Below are 26094 nucleotides of genomic sequence, written 5' to 3'. Positions count from 1 at the left end.
TTGTAATAAAATTAATGAAACACTAAACTTTATAGCTGTATAAAAATATATAATTTAAAGATAGAGGTACCAAAATAAAATAGTTATTTGTAATTTCAAGAAATAGAATAATAGAAGAATTATTGTGGCAATTTTTGAAATACTTAATTTAATATTAATAATTTTTTTTTTTAAAAACTTTTATATCTTTATTTGGACAGGATTTTTTGTATTTGTAATTTAAAATATTATAAATAATACTATTATGTTGTAAGTAATTCTTTCTGATTATCGAAATGCATTGTTTATTTGAAAAAATTTCTAATTACAATTTAATTTATCATAATATACTTTTAATTTTACACATAATTGAAAGTCAATTAAAATATTTAGTTTGCCTCCAAATTTAATTGTAATTAATGATTTACAATTAAAGTGTTTTATTTATAGAGATAAGACATTTTATAGACAAAATAAAAATAGCTATTAATAATCTTTATAGATTATTTTTCATTTTTAGTTAATTTACTATCTTAACATTATAAAAATTATTATGTAAATAAGTTTAATGACTTTATGTGATTAATAAAAAAGTTTTCATGTATATCTCAACTATTTTTAAATATAATTGATAAAAATAAAATTATGAATTGATAAAATATTTAGATGTAAAAAGATTGAATTTACCTTTTTTTTTGAAAAATAGTTAAAACTATTTTTAATAAAAAAGTTATTTTTATACATTTTATTTATCTAAATCATGGTAATTTAGTAAATTAAAAATTAAAATAACTTGGTTTTTGATATACAGCCATTTTGTTTTGGTAAATTTTTGTTATTATAATTGTATTATTGATTTAAAATAAACAAATCATTATTGTTTTTCTGTTTCTTAATCATTTTAGAAAAAAAAAAGATGAACGATACAATTTTATGTGCCAATAAATTAAATTTAATATGTAAAGTAACTAAAAAAAAATATTTATATTATAAATTTTTAGTTGTTATTTTTGTAAAATTTATTATTATATCAACAAAAAAAAATTTATAAATATAAAAATAAATTGGTTTATTATCATTTATTTAACTATAAATCAATTTAAAAAAATAAAAATAGTAGTGATTATGTTAATAAATAAAGTTTATTTTCAATTTCCAGAAAATACCTTAATCATTATATTTGTTAAATAAAGATTTGAACTTACAATTAAAAATACAAATAAAAAAAATTTTACTATTAAAATGTACATGATAAATTTAATATTTTTTTGTTTACGAATTTTCTTATCTTATCAAATATAAGGAAACTTAAAACGTGAATGGTCATCCTAAGATTTGTGATCATTGAATGTTATCTTCATATCGCCAATAAAGTCATATTCCGTTTTTATAAAATATATTTGTCTTTTGATATTATGATCTTCTAATATTATTTATATCAGTGAAAATAATGTTTGCCTTTAACTACAAAATACAAAATTAAAAATAACAGCATTATTATCAATGTAATTTAAAAAGGGCATGACAAAGATGTAAACAAAAATCATTTAGTAGAAGATCATGTACATTAATAATAATTATTTTTATGATTATATAAAGTCCATCCCTCTTTTGATATGGTAAATAAAAGAGGGTTATATGGTAAGTATATAAAGATATTAAATTACTAGTAACATATACAAAATTACAAATTATATTTTAATAATGTCACAGTTAAAAGCTAGTAACTTCTATCATGTAAGTAGCATTTAATTTTATAATATTATTTTATTAAGATTGTAAAAAATTCTCCAAAAGGAAGATGGCAAGGAATTAAACGTAATTATGATGTTAAAGATGTTTTAAAATTACGTGGTTCTGTAAATATTGAATATACAATTGCTAATAAAACATCAAATAAACTTTGGCATCTTATACATACAGAACCATATGTTGCTGCATTAGGTGCTCAGACAGGTAATCAAGCTGTTCAAATGATTAAAGCTGGATTAAAAGCAATATATCTTTCTGGATGGCAAGTTGCTGCTGATGGTAATAGTGCTGGTGAAATGTATCCTGATCAATCATTATATCCATCAAATTCTGGTCCTGAATTAGCTAAACGTATTAATAAATCATTAAGGAGGGCTGATCAAATTGAATGTGCAGAGGCTGATGATATGAAACCATATAGAGATTATTATGCACCTATTGTTGCTGATTGTGAAGCCGGTTTTGGAGGTAGTTTAAATTGTTTTGAAATTACAAAAGCATACATTGAATCTGGAGTTGCTGGTGTTCATTTTGAAGATCAATTAGGATCTGAAAAAAAATGTGGTCATATGGGTGGAAAAGTTTTAATTCCAATATCTGAACATATTCGTCATCTAAATGCTGCTCGTTTAGCTGCTGATGTTTGTGATACACCAACAATTATTGTAGCAAGAACTGATGCTGAAAGTGCTAGACTTTTAACAAGTGATGTTGATGAAAGAGATCATCCATTTATTGATAGAAAAGCTGGTAGAACATCTGAAGGTTTTTATAGACTTAAAGATTCTACATCAATGGAAGCATGTATTCAAAGAGGTATAGCATATGCACCATATTGTGATATGATATGGATGGAAACATCATATCCTTCATTATCACAAGCTAAAGAATTTGCTGAAGGTGTTAAAAAAGAATTTCCAGATAAATTATTTGCCTATAATTGTTCACCATCATTTAATTGGAGTAAACATTTAAAAAAAAGTGATATGGAAAAATATCAAAGAGAACTTGGAGCTATGGGATTCAAATATCAATTTATTACACTTGCTGGTTTTCATACAAATAGTTTTTCAATATTTGATTTAGCTAAAAATTATCGTGAACGTGGTATGGCTGCATATGCTGAACTTCAAAAAGCTGAATTTGATGCAGAAAAATCTGGATATACTGCTGTAAAACATCAACGTGAAGTTGGAACTGGATATTTTGATGTTTTAGCAAATGCCTGTGCTGGTGGATCCAGCTCTACAACTGCTCTTACCGGAAGTACAGAAGAAGCTCAATTTAAAACATCCACTGTTGAAGATGACGAAGTTATGACGGTAAGTAAAAATGCTGCTGTCTAACGTTAGTTAATGACTATTTTCGTCTTTATTTATTAAATAATTTAACAAAAATTTTAAAATATATAAAAAAATAAAGTATAATTATTGTGTATTTAGTTGACTTCTGAAATGTTATCGAATGATGAAAAAATTTTAACACCTGATGCATTAAGGTTCTTGAGAGATCTTCATAATAATTTTGATAGGAGACGTCTTTCTTTACTTGAGAATCGTAAAATTATTCAAGATAAAATTAATAATGATGAATTAATTTTATGTTTTCCAAAAGAAACAGAAGACATTCGTCGAGATGAATCATGGTCAGGGGCAACGATTCCTCATGATATGTTAAATAGAAAAGTTGAAATTACAGGACCTACAGATAGAAAAATGGTAATAAATGCTTTAAATAGTGGGGCAAAAGTCTTTATGGCTGATTTTGAAGATTCAAATACACCAACATGGAGAAATCAGATGGATGGGCAATTTAATTTGTATGAAGCTGTTCGAGGAACAATAGCATTAAGTCATCCATTAACAGGAAAATCTTACAAACTAGATGAAAAACATGCAGTATTAAATGTGAGACCAAGAGGTTTACATTTACATGAAAAACATGTTTTGATTCACAATAAACCAATAAGTGGAAGTTTATTTGATTTTGGTCTGTTTATATTTAATAATGCTAAAGAATTAATTGATAAGAATAGTGGTCCATATTTTTATCTTCCAAAATTACAAAATGCTGATGAAGCAAAATGGTGGGCAGATGTTTTTTCATATACAGAAGATAAATTGAATTTACCAAAAGGAACAATCAAATGTACAGTTTTAATTGAACATCTTTTAGCATCATTTGAAATGGAAGAAATTATGTATAATTTAAAAGATTATATAATTGGACTTAACTGTGGAAGATGGGATTATATATTTTCATACATTAAAGTTTTTAGAAATCATTCAAAATATTTACTTCCAGATAGATTTCAAATAACTATGACAACACCATTTTTGGCAGCTTATAGTGAACAAGTTATTAGAACATGCCATAAAAGAAAAATTCATGCAATGGGAGGAATGGCTGCTTACATACCAATTAAAAATAATCCTGATGCTAATAATACTGCAATTACAGCAGTATTTAATGATAAACATAGAGAAGCAACAAATGGACATGATGGTACATGGGTAGCTCATCCTGGTCTTGTTGATATTGCAAGAGATGTTTTTGATCAAATTATTGTTGGAGATAATCAAATAGATAGATTATTACCAAGATATGCATCTCCAAATGATTTAATTGCTATACCTAAAGGAACAATTACTTCAGCAGGTCTTAAAAGAAATATAAGTGTAGTATTACAATATTTAGAAGCATGGTTAAGAGGAATTGGTTGTGTACCATTATATAATATGATGGAAGATGCAGCTACAGCAGAAATTTCTAGAGCGCAACTTTGGCAATGGGTAAAACATGGAGCTAAAATTGAAAATGGAAAACATATAACACCTGAAATGATTCAAAATGTTATTGCTACAGAAATGGAACCTCTCTTAATTAGATCAGGAAGTACATCAAATAGAATTTCTGAAGCTGCAGAAATGTTAGAAAAATTTGTTCTTGAGCCTGAATTAAGTGAATTTCTTACAAATGACGCTTACGATAAACTCGTATCTGAAGGAAGATAAAAAAAAAAAATCTTTTTACAATGTAAATAAAATATAAAAAAAAAATTTTTTTTAATAATAGGTGAATTTTTTAATAAATACAATAAACAACTTTATTCTTCATTATTAGAATATAATTTTTCTAAATATTCAAATAATTTGAATATAAATTACCAAAATAATAAAAATGTTATAATATTTGATGGATAAAGCAAATAAGACAAGTGTGTCAACTGATAGCAAAGTTATTAATTTTTTAAATGTAACATCAATTGAGGATACACCAATAAAAGAACTTTTAAAACAACCATATTATCATGGATTTTTACCAAGAGAAGATATCAATAAAATGCTCAAAAAAGATGGTGATTTTCTGGTACGCCTCTCTGAACCTGTAGCTGGTAAAGAACGTGCCTACATTTTATCTGTACGAATAAAACCACAAAAAGGAAGTGTAACAATAAACAAATGTTTGAATCATTTTGTTATCAAAAAAACTCCAAACAATAAATATAAAATTTCAAAAGCAGCTTTTAATTCAGTTGTGGAATTGATAAGTCATCATACTGAAACAAAAGCATCAGTCTCATGTGGTAATGATATTATTTTAAAAAATGCTGTAGGAAAACAATCATGGGAATTCTGTCATTCTCAGGTAAAAAATAATTTTAATGTTTTCAAATTAAAGAATCATATAATTTTAGATTAAAACAACTAAAAAATTAGGAGAAGGTGCATTTGCTGAAGTTCATCTTGGAACATATGAGAACAATGAAACTGGAAAAATTACAGACGTTGCAATTAAACTAGCTAAATTAGAAAAATTAACAAAAGAACAGGTAAAAGAAATAATGAAAGAAGCCAGATTAATGAGAACTTTTTTCCATCCAAATGTCGTTAGATTACTTGGTGTTGCAGCAGGCCAAGAACCATTAATGTTAGTTATGGAACTTTGTGCTAAAGGTGCTCTTGACAGTTATTTACAAAAAAATAATTTAGATACTGATAGAAAAATGAATATGTGTTGTGGAGCTGCATTTGGAATTGAATATCTTCATTCACTAAAAATTATTCATCGTGATATTGCTGCAAGAAATTGTTTATATGGAGGAGATGGACAAGTAAAAATATCAGATTTTGGTATGAGTGTTATAGGTACTTCTTACAAAATAGATACAAAAGGTAGAGTACCAATTAAATGGTGTAGTCCTGAAACAATTACTTCAAAAACTTATTACACAAAAAGTAATGTATTTGCATATGGTATAATGGTTTGGGAGATATTTAATAATGGTAAAGAACCATATCCTTCATTATCTAATCATGAATTTGTTATAAAATTTATAAAAGAAGATTATAGAATGACTTTACCTGATGAAATACCTAAAAATTTTAAAGAATGCATTTTGAAAAAATGTTGGGAAAGAAATCATAAACTACGTGCAACGATGACTGAGGTAGTTGAATGTTTGCAACGAGAAACTGGAATTTGCCGTTATGAAGCACAAAGAGAGCAACAAAACGATGAAATCGAACCCAAATCATTAAATGAAGTTGCAAAAACTGTTCAAGAAAAAAATTAAAAATAATATATTGTTTTTAATAAGCTAATATTTTGACAAAATAATACTTTCATTTATACTTACAATGATAATATATCAAAAAAAAAGACAAATTAACATAATTAAATGTATTTTTATAGTGTATTTAGAAAATATAATAGATATATCTCAGTAAAGTTGTTACATTTCTAACTTTAAAATATGAATCAAATTTTTTTCCATAAACTTTCACAATGATATTTTTTAATTTTATTTAAAATCAAAGAACAATGTTAAGAATAACTTTTCTGCTTTTTTTTAATCTATGATATTTTTAAAAATTTTTTCACTATAATATTTGCAAAAAAAATTTAATATTTTTATGTTTAAAATATATCCTTTAAATTGAGAAGGCATCATGTATTTTCAAAAATGATCCATTTTTATTATTTTATAATAATTATAAACTAGTTTTAGATTTGAAATACATACTACAACTAAACTAGGGGAAATTAATATAAAAATAATTTAGATTATTTTTAATCAGGTTCCTCTGATCATCATTAACGAAAAAATTAACACCATAAAATTTGTCAAATATAATCATCTATGAACTTAACACAAAATTTATCAACTATTAACTTTCTAATGTATTATTATATAGTTTCAGAGTCACAGTTGTCCAATTTATAGAGTCCCAACCAGAAGAAGGGTAAAACAAACTTTTCTGGCAAATGTATTAGATTTTTATATAATTGCTTTATATTATCTAAAAAAATGAGCAATTTAAATTTTAATGAGAAGTCTTCTATTAAATTTCATGCAAAACACCAAGATCTTATAAAAAAACTAGAAATTATTCATCCTTCAGTTGAAAATTTAAATTTATCAGAAAGTGACGACGATGAAGATACAAAGAATTCACCTTGGTTTGAAGATTTATTTAAACTAAGTTATCATCAAGGACGATCTACAAATTGGTGTAAAAGTTTAAGTGGTGGTCGTAGACAAAATCTTTTTGAAACTTTTCCCAGAGAAGCTGGAGCAAAAGGAAGGTCTGTAGGAACAAAACGGTCAAGTATATTGAAAAAATTAAACAGGTTAAAGAATAGTCGACATAGTAAATCATTAAGTTTTACTAGTAGTGATGATGATGATGATGAAGACGATGATAGTTTGAAATCTTTGAAAGATAAACGTGAAATTCAACCGATGGACACAGATAATCCTAAATTGTCGTTAGAATATAAAATTCCGTCAAATACAGGTTTGCAGGTAATAATAAAAAAATTTGTCACTTTTGCAGAATGGAAATGGATTGAAGGAGGAGATGATTCATGTGGAATTTGTCGAATGCCTTTTGAAGCATGTTGCGTGGATTGTAAAACTCCTGGAGATGAGTGCCCTATTGTTTTAGGTGCCTGTAAACATCCATTTCATATGCATTGTATTGTAAAATGGACAGAGGATCGAGCTCAATCTGCAAAACCTCATTGTCCATTATGTAGACAAGAATGGAAATTTGCTAGTAAATAAAAATTTTAATTTTAATAGTTTTTTTTTTTTTAAATTTATACACAGTTTAATTTATTGTAAAGAATAAAAATTTATGCGTGATTATTATATTATGTTAATTCCATGTATACTAGATCTGCAGGTCCGCAACAAGGAAGCTTATGCTCCAACGCGACGACTGTATGTATATCATTTTGGGATAGTGTTTCTTCTTTTAAATTTTTTGTTGTTAAGCAAGCATGATGCAAATATATAAACATAATATGTTAATTTTATTAATTTAATATTTATTGGATTTATATTAACCAGATTGTTGTTTTAGGGTATATACAATGTATGGTTCTCCATCATTTCCTGGTTCTTTAAGACCAGAATCACAACAAATTAGAAATAGTAGGTTCATTTTTATTTTGACACGTATCGTATTATTGTAGACGGTTCTATAAATCCACCTTTTTCAAATGGGACAATGGGACAATATCCTGCTCAAAGTACAAATCAACCTTTGCCAAATAATTTTCCATTTCAACAAGCACCTAGAACAACAATGGTTAATAACTTTTGTCCTCAAAAATCCATTCCTCAAGCTATTGTTCCTCCAGTAACAGCAGATCGGCAAAATAGTGCTCCTCAATATAATCCTATTGGCCAATCATTTCCACCTGTTCCACCAACAAATTTTAATGCAAACCCTCCAGTTCAAGCATATCAACCTCCATCATTTGGTGCACCAGCACCATTTTCTGATGGTCCACCTTTGATTCAACCACACTCAAGTCAACCATCTTTACCAAATCCAACTGTTCCGCAACCAGGAAATATGCAATTTGGTTTTCCTCAACAACCACCAAACCTTGAACAACTTCCTCCTGGAATTGGAGGACAACCACCACTTACTCAACATGAAAATTATCATTTTCAAAATTACAATCAACAATATCAGCAAAATAATACAAATTTCAATAATATTGGAAATTTTAGTAGCAATGCACCATCAACTACAGATAGAAGAATTGATCTACTTACAACTAACAATTTATGGCAACTTGGTTTTCAATCTGATCCACCACAGCTTCCATTAACTGTAGCAAATCAAAATATTAATGTAGATAGTCGTATTATGAGATCAACATTAAGAGTTGTTCCTCAAACACGTGAACTTTTAAAAAAGTCTAGATTACCATTTGGTGTTACATTACAACCATTTAGGGATATGACAAATTTAAATATTCTTCAAACACATATTGTAAGATGTCGTTATTGTAGAGCTTATATAAATCCATATGTTATGTTTACTGATTTAAGGCATTGGAGATGTAATATTTGTTTTAGAAACAATGAAGTTCCAGAAGAATTTCTTTGGAATCCAACAACTAAAACAAGAGGAGAGCCTACCGAAAGACCAGAAATTAAATGTTCTACTGTTGAATTTATTGCTCCATCTGAGTATATGGCAAGATCACCCCAACCATGTTGTTATATTTTTGTAATTGACGTTAGTGTCACTGCACAAAAGCAAGGATACTTAAATGAATTTTGTGAAAAACTTAAAGAAAAATTAGAATTTTTACCTGGATATAAAGAAAAAAATGTTTTGATTGGTTTTGTCGCTGTTGATGCTTTTATTCATACATTTAGATTTGATAAATCTGTTGATGAGCCAAAAGTATTTGTTGAATCAGATATTGATGATCCATTTGTTCCCGCTGCAGATGGTTTTGTTGTTTCATTACATTACTATTTGAATAAAATCAAGAAATTTTTAGAAGATCTTCCAAATATGTTTAAGGATAATACAACAACATCAAATTGTTTAGGAAGTGCTTTAAATGTTGCACATCAATTAATAAAAGATGTTGGTGGTAGAATTACAGTTTTTCAATGTTCTTTACCAAATGTTGGATTAGGTTCTCTAGAAAATAGGAATGATGCCACAAATAAAACACCCAAAGAAAATGATTTATTAGCTCCAGCAATTGATTATTATAAGCAATTTTCATTAAATTCTAGTGCTGTTCAAATAGGAATTGATTTATTTGTAATGGGAAATGAATATGTTGATTTAGCAACATTGACAGATTTACCTAAATATTCAAGTGGAGAGACATATTACATTCCATTGTTAGAAAATAGTAATATTTATATGGATGATCCAAGATTCCGTAAAATATTAGATAGATACTTAACACGTAAAATAGGATGGGAGGCTGTTTTAAGAATAAGATGTACTGAAAATGTAACATTACATTCATTTTATGGTAATCATTTTGTTCGATCAACTGATTTAATAAATATGCCAATTGTTTCACCTGATATTGGTATGGCAGCTCAGTTAGAATTAGAAGATGATCTTAAAGGTCTTGATAAAATTACTATTCAAGCAGCTTTATTATATACTTCATCAAAAGGAGATCGTAGAATACGTGTTCATACAATGTGCCTTCCTTTAACAAGTGATATGTTAGATGTTTATAGAAATTTTGATATAAGTGCTTCAATATCACTTTTAACTAAAATGGGTTCAGAGCGTGCAACACATGGTGTTCCTATTTCTGATTGTAGGGAAGCCCTTTTATATTCTGCTATTGATGGATTAGGTGCTTTTAATAGAGCAAATGGAATGCATCCTAATGCACTTTTATCACCAACAACAGAATTAAAGTTTTTACCTTTATTTATTCTTGGTTGTTTAAAACATGATGCTTTCTTTGGTGCTGGCCGTTCTATTAAATATGATAAACGTATTGCAGCTATGCAACTTTTTTCAACAGCTCCTATTGAAATTATTAACGCAGAAGTACACCCTGTATTGTATAATATAAATAGTATTCTTAATTTAGATCACGATATTCCTGATATTGGTGAAAGACCGATACTTCCTGAAATTTTACCATTAAGTTACGGTAGAATTCATAGAAATGAGGTTTATTTACTTGATGCTGGTACATATATATATATAATCGTTGGTTCATGTTCTAATAATGTTATTCTTAAAGAATTATTTGACGCTGATACTTATTATGACGTTAATGATGGGTTTATTTTAGAAGAACAAGATAATCAAACTTCTAAAAAACTCTTTAAATTTATAAACAAATTAATGTCTAAACGAGGTCGTTATTCTCTACCAATTATTGTAAAGTAAGTTTTATTACTCTAATAGTAAATAATACTTTTAATATTTATTTTTTTCAGAGAAGATAGTCCCAACAGACATGTATTTGTTAGCCGTTTAATAGAAGACAAAAATGAAAGTTCACATTCTTATATGGAATTTCTCAGACATATTGTTCAAACAATAAAAAAATAATAACTTGAAAAACTCCTTTTTACTTATAGTGATTAACCACTGATATAATTTTACGGTACTGTTCAATTTTGGTAGAGCCGTTTTTTTTAAAAGAAAATGAGTAAATAAATTTCTATCTATTTTAAATGTGTTGATTTTAAGTTTTTAAAAGAAAACAATTTTTATGTAATATTTTAAATATTAAAATAATTAATAATATGATAATAAATATCATTTTAAAAAAAATGTAAAATAACATAAGTAACATAATATATGATATTTACAATCACTAAAATGGTACACAATTTAAAATGATAAAAATAAAAAAAAAATTAAATTTTAAACTCTTAAAGTTATCCTGTAAGAAGTTATTTTGTAACCAAAGTTTTAGAAACTTTATTAAGGTTAATTAAAAAAAATTTTGATACTGAAAGGAAAATTTTAAAAATTAATATTTTTGTTTTAATAAAGATGTAGGCAATTTGATTTTTTAGGAAGATGAAGAAAAATTTGTAGCAAATGATATTAAAGGATTCAAGAATATAATTCAATATCTGAAGATAGTTATAAAAAATTCAAAAAAAGTAAGAAGTTTATAAAATATTTAAATATCTACACTAACAAAGTCACACTTATGTTAAAAAATCTGAATAATATTTTTTTAAATAGTGATATTAAGATTCTGCTTTAAGATTTATGTTTAAATATAATCAATGAATCATTTTCATAAAAAATTTTAAAAAATAAAATTTTTTAGGTTTGAAGATTTTTAAGTAAAAATAAAAAAAAGGTAGAACCAAAAAAAAATTGGACTTACTAATTCTACAACCAAAGTTTATTGTAGTAAAAAATTTTCTGATTAAGTGAAAAATTAGAATTCTGAAAGTAGTAACAATAAAATATTTTCAACAATTTCTTTGTATTTATTTTTAAAAAAGTTTTTTTATTGAAATAGTAAATAACTTTTATTAACATAAATTAGAAGCAATTGATAAAAAGAAATTATCAACAACATAAAAATAAATAAATTTATTTTTTACAACTTTATAATTTAAAAAACAAAACTTAATCAAACAAAATATAGAAAAACAACCTATACCATAAAAATGATGAAGAAAAAAAGATTTACTCATGTATTTTCATTAGATTACTTTAAATATAATTACTAAGTTTAGAAAATTATTTTTATTAATGATAGAAAAAAGTTTTAACAATTGTTTCCCTATCAAGTACTTTGATATGAATACATTAAATTATAATTAAATCAAAACTTATTAAGTTTATTAATTATAAATATATTTTTTTCTTAGAATTATTAAAAAAAATTATTTTATTTACAAATAAACAAAATTAAATTATTATGACATACAGAATAATTGAATAATCTGGATTAGTCAATATAATGTTTTAATATATTAAATTTAAATATTGTAAATAACTTTTCAACTTCAAAAATACCATAAATTCATTGAGAAACTTTAAACAAGGAAATGTTTTTAAATTATATGTGTGAAAATGCAAAACATTTTTTTTTTTACAGGAAATTTTTTGTTTCATAATTATAGACAATTTGATTAGATTATTTTTTTCAAAACATATTCTTTACCTAAAGTTTTAAGAAACATATTTTTAAACTTTTATCAACCTGCAAATTTACCTAATTAACTTTATATTTTAATTACATTACTTAACCAACTAACTATAAAAACACTAGCCAATGTCCAATATAATTCTTGTTAATTAAAAACTTTTTACTTGGAAAGTTACTTGTAAATTTATATTTATTTTATCATTCAAACTTTTTTTCTTTCATAATTTTTTATTCTGTAATTATATCAATGCTTTTTTTTTTAATTTTTAATTATAAAGTTAGGGAAAACAATTTGTTTTTCACATATTAAGAAGTAATAATTTAAAATTAAAAACACGTAAAGTAGGAAAATCTCATGAATATTGATAAAAATTTACATGAGATTTAGGTATAAATGCAGACTAATATTTGGTTTCAAGTATTATATTTTTTAAGATTTTTTAGAATTAGAATAATGTTTGTAAATTGGAATGCCTTAAATTTGATGATAGATTAAGTTAATTTTTTTTTTGATAAATTATTTTATATATTTATTATTTTTTGAGGTTGATGTTATAAAAATTAATTAAAAAGTTTATCTTTTTTTTCATAAATTTACATTTTTACGTTAATAAAGTTTAAAAATAAGTGTGGTAAAAGTTACATTGCAACATTATATTTCAAGTTATAAATATAATTCTAAAAATTCTTTGGCAATAAGTCATTTTTTTTTTAAATTTAATTATAACATTTTTATATTAATAATTATGTAATATATATAATAATTTAATTTTAATAACCATTAATATATATATTAATCATAAATATCTTATAATAATTATATATCTTGTAAATTCTTAATTTACCCATTATAAGTATTTAAACATTTTTTTTATAGAATCTTAAATGATGAAACATTAAAATTTACCATTACCTAACCATAAAATTAATATATACAACTGATTTTAAATATTGATAAATATAATTGAATAATTTATTTATTTTTAATACATGTATTTAATAAACCTCCTGGTAAACAGTATTTCTTCACAACGTCATTATGTCAAAGGATTTTTATTGCAATGTCTTTTAATTAAAAAAAAATTATTAGCATAATTAAATCTTTTTATAATTTATATTACCACCACTAAACAATATACTTTTTGTAAATATTTTTTTGTTAATAAGCTAATATATTTAATATTAAATTTTAAAAAGTTTTCTTGTTTATCTTTTTTTACTTAAAAAGTATTTAATTTTTTGTAACATAAAGCTGATTAATTTTTTTTCTTATTAATAATACAGAAATTGTATTTTTTTTATAATAATATATATTTGAAAAATTTATACTATATTGAAAGTATAAATTTTTGAGATTCATAAAATTTATTTAATAAAATATTAATAAAAATTTTTTTTATCACAAATATATTTATAAAATAAATAATTTTAATTTTTTTTATAGATATTATTATAAAAATAATAACACAAATATTAATAATTGCAAATTTTTTTTTTAAATTATATTATTATAATTATTAATTTAATTAAAAAAAGATGTTAGAAGATATTTTTGTATGTATAATGTTTGCCTCAATAGGTATAATTGCTGTAATAATAAATGTTATTTGTATTGTTAAACTTTTTAAAATGATGGAAATGCAAAATATATTTGGATACATCTGCCTTACACATTGTATAGCTAATTTTTCTGTTTCAATAATATATGTTTTATGGGTACCATTAATAATATTAATATTACCTAAAAATGATTTTATTTATTATTTTAATACTAAAATTGGCCAATTGGGAATGTTTTGGTGGTATTTATCAATTTATTGTCATGTTCTTGTTTGTATAAATAGATTTATTGCTATTTATTTACCTCTAAAATATAATACATTTTTTAATGATCTAAGAACTAAAATATTTATATGTGCACTTTGGATTATTGCTTTTATTCATATTATTCCATATTTTTTTCCAACATGTGATTATTATTTTGATGCTGAATTATATTTATTTTCTTTCTCAGATTCTAATTGTAGTCATATATTGGGAAATATAATTGATTTCAGACTTACAACTATATATGTTATAATAACTATATTTATAGATTTTTTAATTTGTATCAAATTAGTATATAGATTCAAAAAAATTTTAAATAGTACTGAAATAAAAACAATAAATAAAAAAACAACATTATTTCGTTTTAATTTTAATAAAAGTATTTGTAAATACGGAAATCCTAGAAAAGTGATTCATAAATCACAGGGAAGGGATACTGTAACTACAGGAGGTACAAAATATAAACCAACAATGAAAACCAAATTTTTCATTCAAGCATTTTGTCAAAATTTTATTTTTTTAATAGAAATATTGTCTTTCTATGTTTTTTCAACATATTTTACAACAAAATTAAGTGTAATGGCCTTTACAAGTTGCGCATGGGAATTATGTCATATGTTAGATGGTTTATGCTTAATGATATTTAATAAAGAAATAAGAAAAACTGTAATTAGATGTAAATTTTGTTATAAATAATTATTTTGTTTTGTATGAAAAGTTCTCAAAAAAAATAAAGATATCTATAACATTTTTAATAATTAAAAATGTAAATAATTAAGTAAGATATTTATTTGTAATATATTTATAATAAAATTCCTTTTTTACTATTTATTTTGTTTATTAGTAAACAAAATCTTGTCAATGAACCTCCAATTTTTATCAATTCACTAACATTAATACCCCACAATTCAATGGGTAATTTTAAAGCATTAAATTTCTAAAAATAAATAATCCTATTAAAAATGTATTATTATTTAATCCACTTACAGTTTCATTTATATCACCTCGATATATTAAATGGTCATTTACATTTAAACAATTTGATGATGTATCCTGATCTAATGATAATATTTGATATTTATAAGTTGCTTCTCTATTTAATCTTTCTAAGATTATATCAGAATCTTTACATTTAAAATAACTTAATACTCCTTCTTTAACCATACAAAAATAATGCTTAAGTGGTAATTTATTTGGTAAATATATAGGCATTACTGGAATATCTGGAAATGTTTTTGCTACAATTGAAGCACCCTCCATATTTGTTCCATCTTTCCTAATTCCAACAAAAATTTCTTTTCCTGTAAATAATACATCAGAACCTTCAAGTATAATTGAATGTCCATTTTCTTTTTCTTCACACCTAACAACATTCCATGTTAATTCTTTAAGAATTTGTGCTATCTAAAAATATAATTAATTATCTTAAAAAAAAAAGAAATATTTTTTTATAATTTATTACTTCATCAAAACGTCCTTCCTGTTTTTTGGGTCTTGTTAATAAAGCTGTCCCATGTATAACTATAGCAGCATCATCTGGAAACAAACTTAAATAATGTCCTTTTTTTTCTGGTGCTAATTCAATAACATTTATCCCAGCCTAAAACAATATCAAAAAAAAAAAATCCATTATAAAGTGTACCTCTTTCAGTATTTCTGTTAATGTTTCCAGCTGCTGTTTAGCTAAGGCTAAATCTACTTTTGATCCCACTTTTTTATCATCATATTTAATTTTTTCTGGGAGCCTAATCATTATTGCATGACTAAATTTCATTTTTGTGAAAAATGTTTAAAAAAAAATTATTTATATAAATATGTGATATGTTGTTTTTAACCAACACCTAAAAATAAATATTATTAATACAATATAAATATAAATAATATACGTTCATATTTTGAACAAATTTTAAACTAACATTAACCATCACTCAGTATTTCTTCCTACCCCTATAAACTAGCCAGAATCATTAACAAAGAGGATTGACCTCATCATCCCCCTTTCAGAGCTTATATAAATGTACCATTTTACAACAATCCAGTTAAATATAAGCTAGTCAAAATGTGGAATAATAAAATACCATATATATATACATATATTTATTTATACATATAGGTCGTATGGCAAACAAATTGTAAAGTCAGATGATAACAAAAATTTTATGTAACTTCACATTTTAACAAAGTATTTTATTTTAAAAAAAAAATTAAAAAAAAAAACAATATTTTTTTTTACAATAAATATAATTAAAAAAATTTTAAGTATATGAAAATTATTTTATTAAAAATATATAATAAATATAGAATAATTATTTAAAAATATACCATGTGTTAACCATGATTGTGTACATTTATTTTCTTTTTATTCAACGAAATTTTATTATTGATACAATTTATCAAGTTTTATTAAAAGATACTTTATATGTTATTAAAATTATCAAGTTTTTATGGTAATTCAAATTGTAAAATACATAATTCACTCTAATACAAATATATTTATTTATATAATAATAATAAATGAAAATCTTTTTAATTTATTACTAAACATATTATTTTTAAAAATTATTATACCACATAACAACAAATTTCCAAATCTTCTTGGCAGGAGTTTTCAAATTTACTTCCAACAAATATTATATTCTCTCATATTTTTTTTTCTTATTTATTTTTTTTTCACAGGTAAAATTAAACTTTCAATGAACTATCTGATATCTATTTATTTATTTATCTGTGTTTATAATTTTTTATTCTCCAACTCATATTATTCAAATATAATTTTCTTTTTAATTTACCCATATTTACTTTAATCAAATCATATATTTTTTTAAATAATAATTTTTATTTTTCAATTATTAATAATAGTATTTCGGGAATTTTATGATTAATAATTAAAAATTTTTATTGTTTGATTAATTGATTGTGTAAATGAAAAAATTTAACTCTGTTAAATCAATCAAATAATTTTAGTATAAATTATTATTATAATTGATTTTTTAAATATAGAAAAATTTAAATTTATTTAATTGAAAAAAAAAAATTTTAGTTAACACTTATGTAAAAATATTTTATTTTGCAAATAAGTTTATATTTGTTAATTAATTGATTAGATATTATATGTTTTATTATTAAGTGACGTGGCCAGAATCTTTAGTGATGGCCGCAATACAGATATTTTGCCTCTCATAATATGAAGGTCGTGTCTTTGACCTAGAAAGTATTTTTTTTTTTTTTTATATTATATTGTCCTGGAATATTTAAAAATTAATTTGTATTATATAGTTAATTATTTATTTTTTCAGAAAAAAATGAATGTTTTTAGATTAGCTGGTGATTTATGTCATTTATTTGCTATTATAATTTTACTATTCAAAATATGGAAAACAAAATCAGTTTCTGGACTTTCAGGTAAATCGTTAGTACTTTTTGCATTGGTTTTCACAACAAGATACTTGGATCTTTTCACAACATACATTTCATTGTATAATACAATAATGAAGGTAAAATTTTTTTTAAAATTTTTTATATTGATTTTAACAATTATTTTTAGATTTTCTTTATAATTAGTTCTTATGCCACTGTTGTGTTCTTTTATCATATGTTTAAACATACAGCAAACTCGGAACAAGACAATTTCCGTGTTGAAATTTTAATTATTCCAGCTGCAATTTTAGCATGTGTTATTAATGCTCAATTTACACCATTAGAGGTTCTCTGGACATTCTCCATTTATCTTGAAGCTGTAGCTATTTTACCACAAATGTTTATGTTACAACAGAGAGGAGAAGCTGAAACTATCACAGCTCATTATCTATTTTGCCTTGGTTTATACAGAGGTCTTTATATTTTAAATTGGGTCTACAGATATCAAACAGAACAATTTTATGATCCAATAGCTATTGTTGCTGGTGTTGTTCAAACGGTCTTGTATGCTGATTTCTTTTATATTTACTTTAACAAAGTTATAAAGGAAAAAGCTAAAATGGCTTTACCAATTTAACTTATTTTTATAATAGAAATATTATATTTTTATAGAATTAAATTATTTAAAAATAGCTTTTCAAAAAAAAATTTCAATCAGTACTTGGCTGATTTTGGTGTCTTATATTTTTGTTTGTGCTCTTTATATAGCGCTTTTAAAACAATTTTTTTTTTACTATAAATTAATATTGATAAAAAAAATTTTTTTTCTTTATATAATAATTGTATCCATATTAAGTTTAATAGTTGTATTTCTGCCTTTGTAAACAATTTAATAAACATTTGGGATTGTTTTGTTTTTCATTTTGAATTTAACATTTAGGCCACGACATAATTTTATTGAAATAAATGTTGTATATTATTTAATAATTATTAATAGAAATAATAGCTAATAGAATTGTTAAAAAGGTAAAAAAAAAAGATATTATTATTTCTTAATATCTTATGCATGTCATTTTATTCTTATATAAAAATTTTTATTTAACAAAATTGATTTTTGTTTAATGATATTTTATAAAACAATAATTAAATTGATATTTATAAATTTTTATTTTTATATATGAATAAAATGTAGGAAATTTTTATTATAAAGTATAAAATAACACATTTAAAAAATATATAAATATAAAAATAATAATAAATTATATGGGATACATAAAGTACAATTTATAAAGTATATGTAACATTTTTACATTTAGAATAATTTACTTTAGATAAAAAAAAATATATTTTTTTAATAATTAATACATTAAAATAAAAATTGTAATTTATATAAAATATAAAAAAAAATGATATATTCAAGTTATCTCTCTTATTTATTTATATTATTGTATATTGTAGTATGAACCAATTAAATAGTTTCTTATCAATAATTAGAAATAATAAAGGTCACATCAATTGAATCACATGTATAAATTAACCACAATTTTCTAATCAAGAAGAAAATGATAGTATAAGAGAGTATAAATAAAAATATATAAAGAATGAAAATTGTCTGTTGACATTGTAGATAATCATTTGTTTTTAAAATAATATATACATTTACTAAAATGGCCAATTATTATATTCAATCAAATGATAATTTTGAATTGATAGAGGAAAGAAAAAAATGTTCTTTTGATACTCAAACTTTGGCTACCCTATACTATGGTGGTGTTGATAAATTAAAAAAAAAAAGAGATTTTGAAAAGTTTATTGAAAATTTACCTGAGTTTCAAAATGAAAAACCTATTATTTTTATGAGTAGACTGGAAAGATTTGAAGTTAACTCTAAAAAAGTATGTCATTTTTTTTTACAAATTATTTTATTTTTATAGTGTGTTGCATTTCTTGAACATTTTTTTAATGAAGTCGAAACCTCCAATCCTAATGAAGCTGCAATGTTTTATGAAAAATTTTTTTCATATGAAGGATCACCATTGTCACTACATTTTTTTGTTTTTTTACCAAATATTCTTAATTCAATGGAAGGAAAACAACAAGAGTATTGGTTAAATCTTGTTATGCAAAAAAAAATTATTGGAACATATGCTCAAACTGAAATGGGGCATGGGACTAATCTAAGAAAACTAGAAACAACAGCCACTTATGATAAAGAGAGTGATACATTTATAATTAATAGTCCAACGACAACATCAACTAAATGGTGGCCAGGAAATTTGGGAAAAACTTGTAATGTTACGATTGTTGTTGCACAATTGTATATTGATGGTAAATGTTATGGACCACACTCTTTTATGGTACAAATAAGAGATTTTAATACTCATATGCCTTTACCAGGGATAACAGTTGGTGATATTGGACCCAAATTTGCTTTTTCAAGTATTGATAATGGATTTATAAGATTTAATAATGTTAAAATTCCCCGAAAATTTATGTTTATGAAGTATGCTCAAGTTGAAAAAGGTGGTAAATACATTAAACCAATTCATGAAAAAGCAGCATATGGATCAATGGTATTTGTGAGATCAGTAATGATACATCAACAGGCACAATACTTAGCTATGGCATGTACCATAGCTATAAGATATAGTTGTATTAGAAGACAAGGAGAATTAGATGATAAAACTAAAGAAGTTAAAGTTTTAGACTATCAGACACAACAATATAGACTATTTCCTCAGTTAGCCAAAACTTGGGCATTTATATGTGGTGGAAAATATATTCTTGATTTATATAATAAAGTAAACCAAGAAATGTCATCTGGAAATACTGATCTTTTACCTCAACTTCATTGTCTTACATCAGGTCTTAAAGCTGTTATTTCTTATCAGGTTGGTTTAGGAATTGAACAATGTCGAATGAGTTGTGGAGGTCATGGATATTCTCATGCAAGTGGTCTTCCAAATATTTATGCTACACAAATTGGTGGATGTACATATGAAGGTGAAAATATGGTTATGCTTCAACAATGTGCAAGATATATTATGAAAATTATTGACACCACTGAGAATAATGAAAGTACATTAAAAAATAATAAATTATTTGGATATTTTTTTAAAAATTATAATAATCAAAAACATAATAATATTCAAAATATTTTTGAAAAAATATCTTACTACACAGCAATAGAAGTAAAAAATAGATTAAATAAATTAAAGGAATCTGGTATTAAACATGAAATAGCATGGAATGAATGTGCTGTTGATCTTTGTCAAGCAGCTAAAGCTCATATTAGAGTTTTTTTATGTTTTGTTTATAATGAATTTATCAAAAAAATTGATGATCTTCATATAAAAAATACATTAAATTTATTGAAAGAATTATGGGAGACATATGAATTAAATCAAATTTCTGCTGCTGCTTTGAAATACAATTTAATTTCAGGTGAAAAACTTGATGAAATCAAAATTGAAATGTATAACATTTTGAAGAAGATTAGACCTCATGCTGTTTCTATTGTCGATTCATTTGACTTTTCTGATCGTGATTTAATTTCTGTTTTGGGAAGACGCGATGGAAATGTCTATGAAAATTTATTAAAATGGGCTCAAGAAAGTGAGTTAAACCAATATGAAGTTTTACCATCTCACACAAAATACTTGTTACCTATGACCAATGATAATAAAAAGAGCAAACTTTAGAAAGTTTCTGTTCTTAAAAAAGATTTTTATATTAAACGATGATAATTTGATTAAAAAGTAAAATCATATAATATAATAATATATGAGAAAGTATATTTTATTTTGAATAGTTAAATTTAATGTTTTTTTAAATTTTACCATATAAAAATAATTTTCTTTTAATTATTACGATAAAAGTATACTTATCTGATATTCTTTAAAAAAATTATAAATTTCTATTTAAATTTCATTAAAACAATTTATTTATTTAAAATTAAAAACATATCAATTTTTTGATAAATTGTAGTAAAAAAAATATATAAAATATAAAATAAAATAGATATATTCATTCATAACGGAGGTTTTTCAAATTCGATTCTTTTTCTATGTTATTACACTTTCTATACGAGTACCAAATACACCCTTTAGGTACAATAGCATTGCAATATAAGTTAACTTTAGTAAGAACTTTTTACTTTATAACGTTTCTTGTCTAAAATTTAGTAAAATATGAATATTATTTAAAAAAAAAACATGAATTGTGATAAAAAAATTTTTGAATAAAGAAAATAAAATGTTCAATTTTTTTTTCATTGAGAAAATTATTTAAATCTCTTGTTTTTTAACAAAAAAAAACAACTAACTATGTTTCTGGATTCAAAACAGTTCACAACTTTTTGGTTTTTGCTATTTCAAATTTTCACATACTGTAAAGAAAGTACTTATGAAAATTTATTTCCTTTGGTTCCTAAGAACATCAATCAAAACACCTTTCCAGTCAAGCTAACGTCTGCATCCATATCAGACGTCGTTATTGTAAGATGCCCAACTATAGGATACAAACATAACCATGTTATGGATGTTTTCCTTGTGAATAACGTACTGAAAGAATCAGACTTGGTAACTCATGGCGACAGATTTCTATTCAATTGGATAATATGGGTATATAAAAAGTATGAACCTGGCTGGATTGATTGTGGAATTATTACTACAAAATCTAATATTGAAATGCACGATCGTTATTTCTGGAAATACAAACTCAAATGGCAATCCCAACCAAACCCATTCATGGTCGCAAAATGGAAGAATATATCAACTCACCTTCCGTATCCCCATAATTGTAGTAATAATCAACAAAAAATTTTAATATTTACAAAAAACAAAGAAGATAGAATGATTCAACTCAATTTAATTGATAATAGATTAAAAACTCCAGATGCCATTCCATATGTGAATAAACTATATTATTTCTTCATCAGACCTGATGATAATGATAGAAACGAAACTAAAGAACCCTGTATGATTTTTAGAGCTTACAATGATATACCAGAAATAATAATTGAAGGATACAACCCTAATATAGTAAAGTTTAACAATTTAGAAATTGGTATTATTAAACTGGATCATATGAAAAAATTTTTTAATATTCAGCTTGTTATAAGAAACAAACCAGAATTAAAAGACTTTTACAAAAACGATGAAATTTTTATTAATAAAGTTAAATTTACAAAGGAAAAAGTTGAAGAAATCCTAAGCTCCAGTAAAACTTTTAAAAGTTTCTCCTCATTACAAGGATATCAGCTAGTCAATTTCACCTATAATTGTCCGACACCTAATAATACAAATAAAATAATAAAAACATACTATTTTGCACCACCAAAAGAAAATTATGAATTCCCATTAGAACAATCATTTTTCCCAATAAATAAGCCGGCCTTCAAACCAAATTGTTCCATCAATCAAATTGACTATGGATATTTTTATTCAGTTAATTTGAATGGAAAAACGGTTCTAATAGATGAGTTGAATATTAATGGAGTAGAAAAACATGGTTTAATTCGTTCCGGAGAGTACATCTTCACATCAAAAATTGAGCAATTCAATACAACATTAAGATGTACTTATAAAACATTAAATGGACAAGTTATTATCGTTAAATCCTTTATCGCTATACGCAAAATAATTAATAACTTAGATCAAAGTTGGAAAAAAATTTTTGATAGAAATGATATTAATAAAAATAGAAAAAAAATGATTTATAGAAATGATTCTGATGAATATTTTAATGAAGAATCAAAAAAATCAGATAAAACATGGTATGAAAAACTTAAAAAAATAATTGAAAATACTTGGATATATACAATTTTAGGAGGAATTATTTTTGTTGTACTTGCAACTATAATTATTGCTACTGTACAATGCTTTTTAAAGTTATCGAAGGAAAAAGAATTAGCAAAAAGGATAAAAAAGAAAAGTAATTTTTCTCGTAGTGAAAATATATTAGAAACACAAAAAGATAGCAAGTAATATATAATTGTATACAATGAATTTTTAACCATGAGTAAAAATTTTATTAAAGTCTGTTAAAAGAATTGAATTTTTTTATGAGTGACAAATGGTTGTAAAGTTTTCTATTTATCTCGAAATATTCTAATATATTGTTGTTTTTGAAAAAGTTATCAGAAAAATATTTATAAAAGTATTACTAAAAAATTTATATCAAAAGATTTATGTTACAATTTTTTTTTAGAGAAGCATAAATATAAAAAAAATAGAAATTGATAAAGTAAAATTTTTACAAGATTACTATGAAAAAAATACATTAATAAAATTTTAAAAATTATCTATTTAGAATAAAATCACAGTATATTATCGATGTTTCAAAAAAAAAGAAAACTTACCAAATATAATAATTAATTAATTATGTTAATTGTTGGATTTTGTGTTATGTAACAAAAAAAATTATTAAACCTTTTTAAACTTTTTTTGTTTTTTCTAGTGGTATAACATTTCTTTCATCAAATGATAAAAAAAAAATGTTAAAAATTAATTAACAAATTAAATATCATTAAATTTTTAATTAATAATATATTTTGTTTTTTATAATATGAATAATAGTTTAATAAAATTATAAAACTAATTTTAATTTAAAAGATTTTGGAAATGATAATTTATATTAATATTACATTATGTAAATATTATTATCAAAATATGTGTGTTTAAATTTGCAATAAAATTATCATCCCATACATTGCAGTGTAAAGTGATAAAAATAATTTGAAAGAGAAAGATAGAAAGTTGTGGTAGTGTCTTACGCTCATATCCTGCTGAATGCACCGGATCCCGTCCGATCTCCGAAGTGAATCAGCTGCGAGCTATCTTAGTACTTGGATGGGAGACCTCCTGGGAACCGTTAGTGGCGTAAGTCCCTTTTTTTAATAAATAATATTTTAATCTTTTTTTAATAAATTTTTATTACAACAAACAAGAAATATTAACATTATTTATATTATAAAATATGTATTTTTCTTTTAAAATTATTTTAGACTAATATTATATATGTTAAACTGTGTTAACAAAAAATTTTTTATTATTATAATGATATAGTATTAAGTTAAAAATTATTTCATCTAACAATTTTGACTTCAATAGTTTAAAAAATTTAATGAGGAAATGTTTTTTTTTGAAATTAATAGAGTAAAAAATTTAAAAAGAAAAAGCATACTGGAGATGTTGTTAATGAAATTGAAATCACTTTAATTAGACAAGATAAAAATTGTTTTTGAACAGTTTGTAATTGTACTTGAAATGCTTTTTGCTTTTAAATTAATACATCACTTGAAACTGTTATGTATTCTTTCCTTAAAATTAAACAATATTTGATCTAATATTTAATATTTTGTAAAAAAAATGTAAATGTATAAACTTAAGATTATTGAAAACATTTTACAATTTATTCCATGTTGATGTTTGACTTTCTACAGACAAATTCAATAGATTTTTTATTATAAATGAATTTGATAACTTTGATTTTACTAAAAAACTCTTATAAATCAAATTTTCTAAATCTAATATTCTTTGATATTTATATAACAATTTTTACATTACATCTTAAATCAACTAAATATTCAAAATCAAAAAATATAGACTTTTTTTAAATGATTCTGAAGATATCAACTAAATTCTTAAATTTAAAAAAAGAATTTTTTATCCAGTGCGAAAAAAACTCATTTTGAATCTTTTTAATAATTTTAGTGTAAACAAAAAAAAACCAAGAAATTTTTTTCACAATTTTAAATTATTAACAAAATACTAAAAAATGAATTCTGTAATTTTATGAAAAATAACTGTTTATTTTATTATTAAAAAATATAAAATACTATTTTTGAATGATACCTTTTTTATATTAACATTTACGAAAATATCATACATTTTAATATAAGAGCAACATTTTTTTTAAATATAAAATTTTATATTCAAAAATATGATTACTTATAAAAAAATAAGAATTTATAATAATTTTTTTTTGTACCAAACGAACTTAAGAAAATTTAAAATAAACATTTTTAATCATTGTACTGAAAAAATTTAATGCTACTTTTTATCAATACCACCAATTTGTTAAAACATAATTTTTTTAAAAGAAACATTTTTATCATTTTAAATTTTTCAAAATTTTAAAAATTCGGTAATTTTCTTGTTATATTTATTTTTAATTAATTAGAATAATGTAGGCTTTATAATTTTGTTACATTTTTTTAATTAATTATTGAAGTTACTACAATTTAAA

At 23.4% G+C, this 26094-nt stretch overlaps 9 protein-coding genes across 9 annotated transcripts; 8 read left to right on the top strand and 1 right to left on the bottom strand.

The window, feature by feature from the left end:
* Window positions 1-1683: 1683 nt before the first annotated feature.
* Window positions 1684-4745, top strand: SRAE_1000257200 (Malate synthase family and Malate synthase A family and Isocitrate lyase family and Malate synthase-like domain and Pyruvate/Phosphoenolpyruvate kinase-like domain-containing protein; the record flags this gene model as incomplete). The annotated part of the gene is made up of 3 exons (XM_024649664.1): window positions 1684-1716; window positions 1755-3053; window positions 3174-4745. 3 exons carry the CDS (start codon window positions 1684-1686, stop codon window positions 4743-4745), a joined length of 2904 nt encoding a protein of 967 aa, XP_024503518.1.
* A 181-nt stretch (window positions 4746-4926) lies between these two features.
* Window positions 4927-6307, top strand: SRAE_1000257100 (Tyrosine-protein kinase Fps85D; the record flags this gene model as incomplete). Its single annotated transcript, XM_024649662.1, has 2 exons — window positions 4927-5379; window positions 5429-6307. 2 exons carry the CDS (start codon window positions 4927-4929, stop codon window positions 6305-6307), a joined length of 1332 nt encoding a protein of 443 aa, XP_024503517.1.
* A 735-nt stretch (window positions 6308-7042) lies between these two features.
* Window positions 7043-7801, top strand: SRAE_1000257000 (AT07979p1; the record flags this gene model as incomplete). The annotated part of the gene is made up of 2 exons (XM_024649661.1): window positions 7043-7532; window positions 7572-7801. 2 exons carry the CDS (start codon window positions 7043-7045, stop codon window positions 7799-7801), a joined length of 720 nt encoding a protein of 239 aa, XP_024503516.1.
* A 73-nt stretch (window positions 7802-7874) lies between these two features.
* SRAE_1000256900 (von Willebrand factor, type A domain and Zinc finger, Sec23/Sec24-type domain and Sec23/Sec24, trunk domain and Sec23/Sec24, helical domain and Sec23/Sec24 beta-sandwich domain-containing protein) lies at window positions 7875-11090 on the top strand (the record flags this gene model as incomplete). The annotated part of the gene is made up of 5 exons (XM_024649660.1): window positions 7875-7960; window positions 8103-8173; window positions 8215-10722; window positions 10777-10921; window positions 10976-11090. 5 exons carry the CDS (start codon window positions 7875-7877, stop codon window positions 11088-11090), a joined length of 2925 nt encoding a protein of 974 aa, XP_024503515.1.
* Window positions 11091-14196: 3106 nt separating this feature from the next.
* On the top strand, window positions 14197-15183 carry SRAE_1000256800 (GPCR, rhodopsin-like, 7TM domain and 7TM GPCR, serpentine receptor class x (Srx) family-containing protein; the record flags this gene model as incomplete). The annotated part of the gene is made up of 1 exon (XM_024649659.1): window positions 14197-15183. One exon carries the CDS (start codon window positions 14197-14199, stop codon window positions 15181-15183), a length of 987 nt encoding a protein of 328 aa, XP_024503514.1.
* Window positions 15184-15289: 106 nt separating this feature from the next.
* On the bottom strand, window positions 15290-16240 carry SRAE_1000256700 (Amidinotransferase family-containing protein; the record flags this gene model as incomplete). Its single annotated transcript, XM_024649658.1, has 4 exons — window positions 15290-15424; window positions 15475-15891; window positions 15950-16087; window positions 16130-16240. 4 exons carry the CDS (start codon window positions 16238-16240, stop codon window positions 15290-15292), a joined length of 801 nt encoding a protein of 266 aa, XP_024503513.1.
* A 1549-nt stretch (window positions 16241-17789) lies between these two features.
* SRAE_1000256600 (ER lumen protein-retaining receptor) lies at window positions 17790-18481 on the top strand (the record flags this gene model as incomplete). Its single annotated transcript, XM_024649657.1, has 2 exons — window positions 17790-17981; window positions 18032-18481. The coding sequence occupies 2 exons, from the start codon at window positions 17790-17792 to the stop codon at window positions 18479-18481; spliced, it is 642 nt and encodes a 213-aa protein (XP_024503512.1).
* A 1030-nt stretch (window positions 18482-19511) lies between these two features.
* On the top strand, window positions 19512-21545 carry SRAE_1000256500 (Peroxisomal acyl-coenzyme A oxidase 2; the record flags this gene model as incomplete). Its single annotated transcript, XM_024649656.1, has 2 exons — window positions 19512-19739; window positions 19779-21545. 2 exons carry the CDS (start codon window positions 19512-19514, stop codon window positions 21543-21545), a joined length of 1995 nt encoding a protein of 664 aa, XP_024503511.1.
* Window positions 21546-22169: 624 nt separating this feature from the next.
* Window positions 22170-23831, top strand: SRAE_1000256400 (Hypothetical protein; the record flags this gene model as incomplete). The annotated part of the gene is made up of 1 exon (XM_024649655.1): window positions 22170-23831. The coding sequence occupies one exon, from the start codon at window positions 22170-22172 to the stop codon at window positions 23829-23831; it is 1662 nt and encodes a 553-aa protein (XP_024503510.1).
* Window positions 23832-26094: the final 2263 nt, after the last annotated feature.

The sequence above is a fragment of the Strongyloides ratti genome (genome assembly GCF_001040885.1).
Source record: "Strongyloides ratti genome assembly S_ratti_ED321, chromosome : 1".
NCBI classification, from domain to species: domain Eukaryota; kingdom Metazoa; phylum Nematoda; class Chromadorea; order Rhabditida; family Strongyloididae; genus Strongyloides; species Strongyloides ratti.
This window is presented reverse-complemented; position numbering and strand designations above follow the sequence as displayed.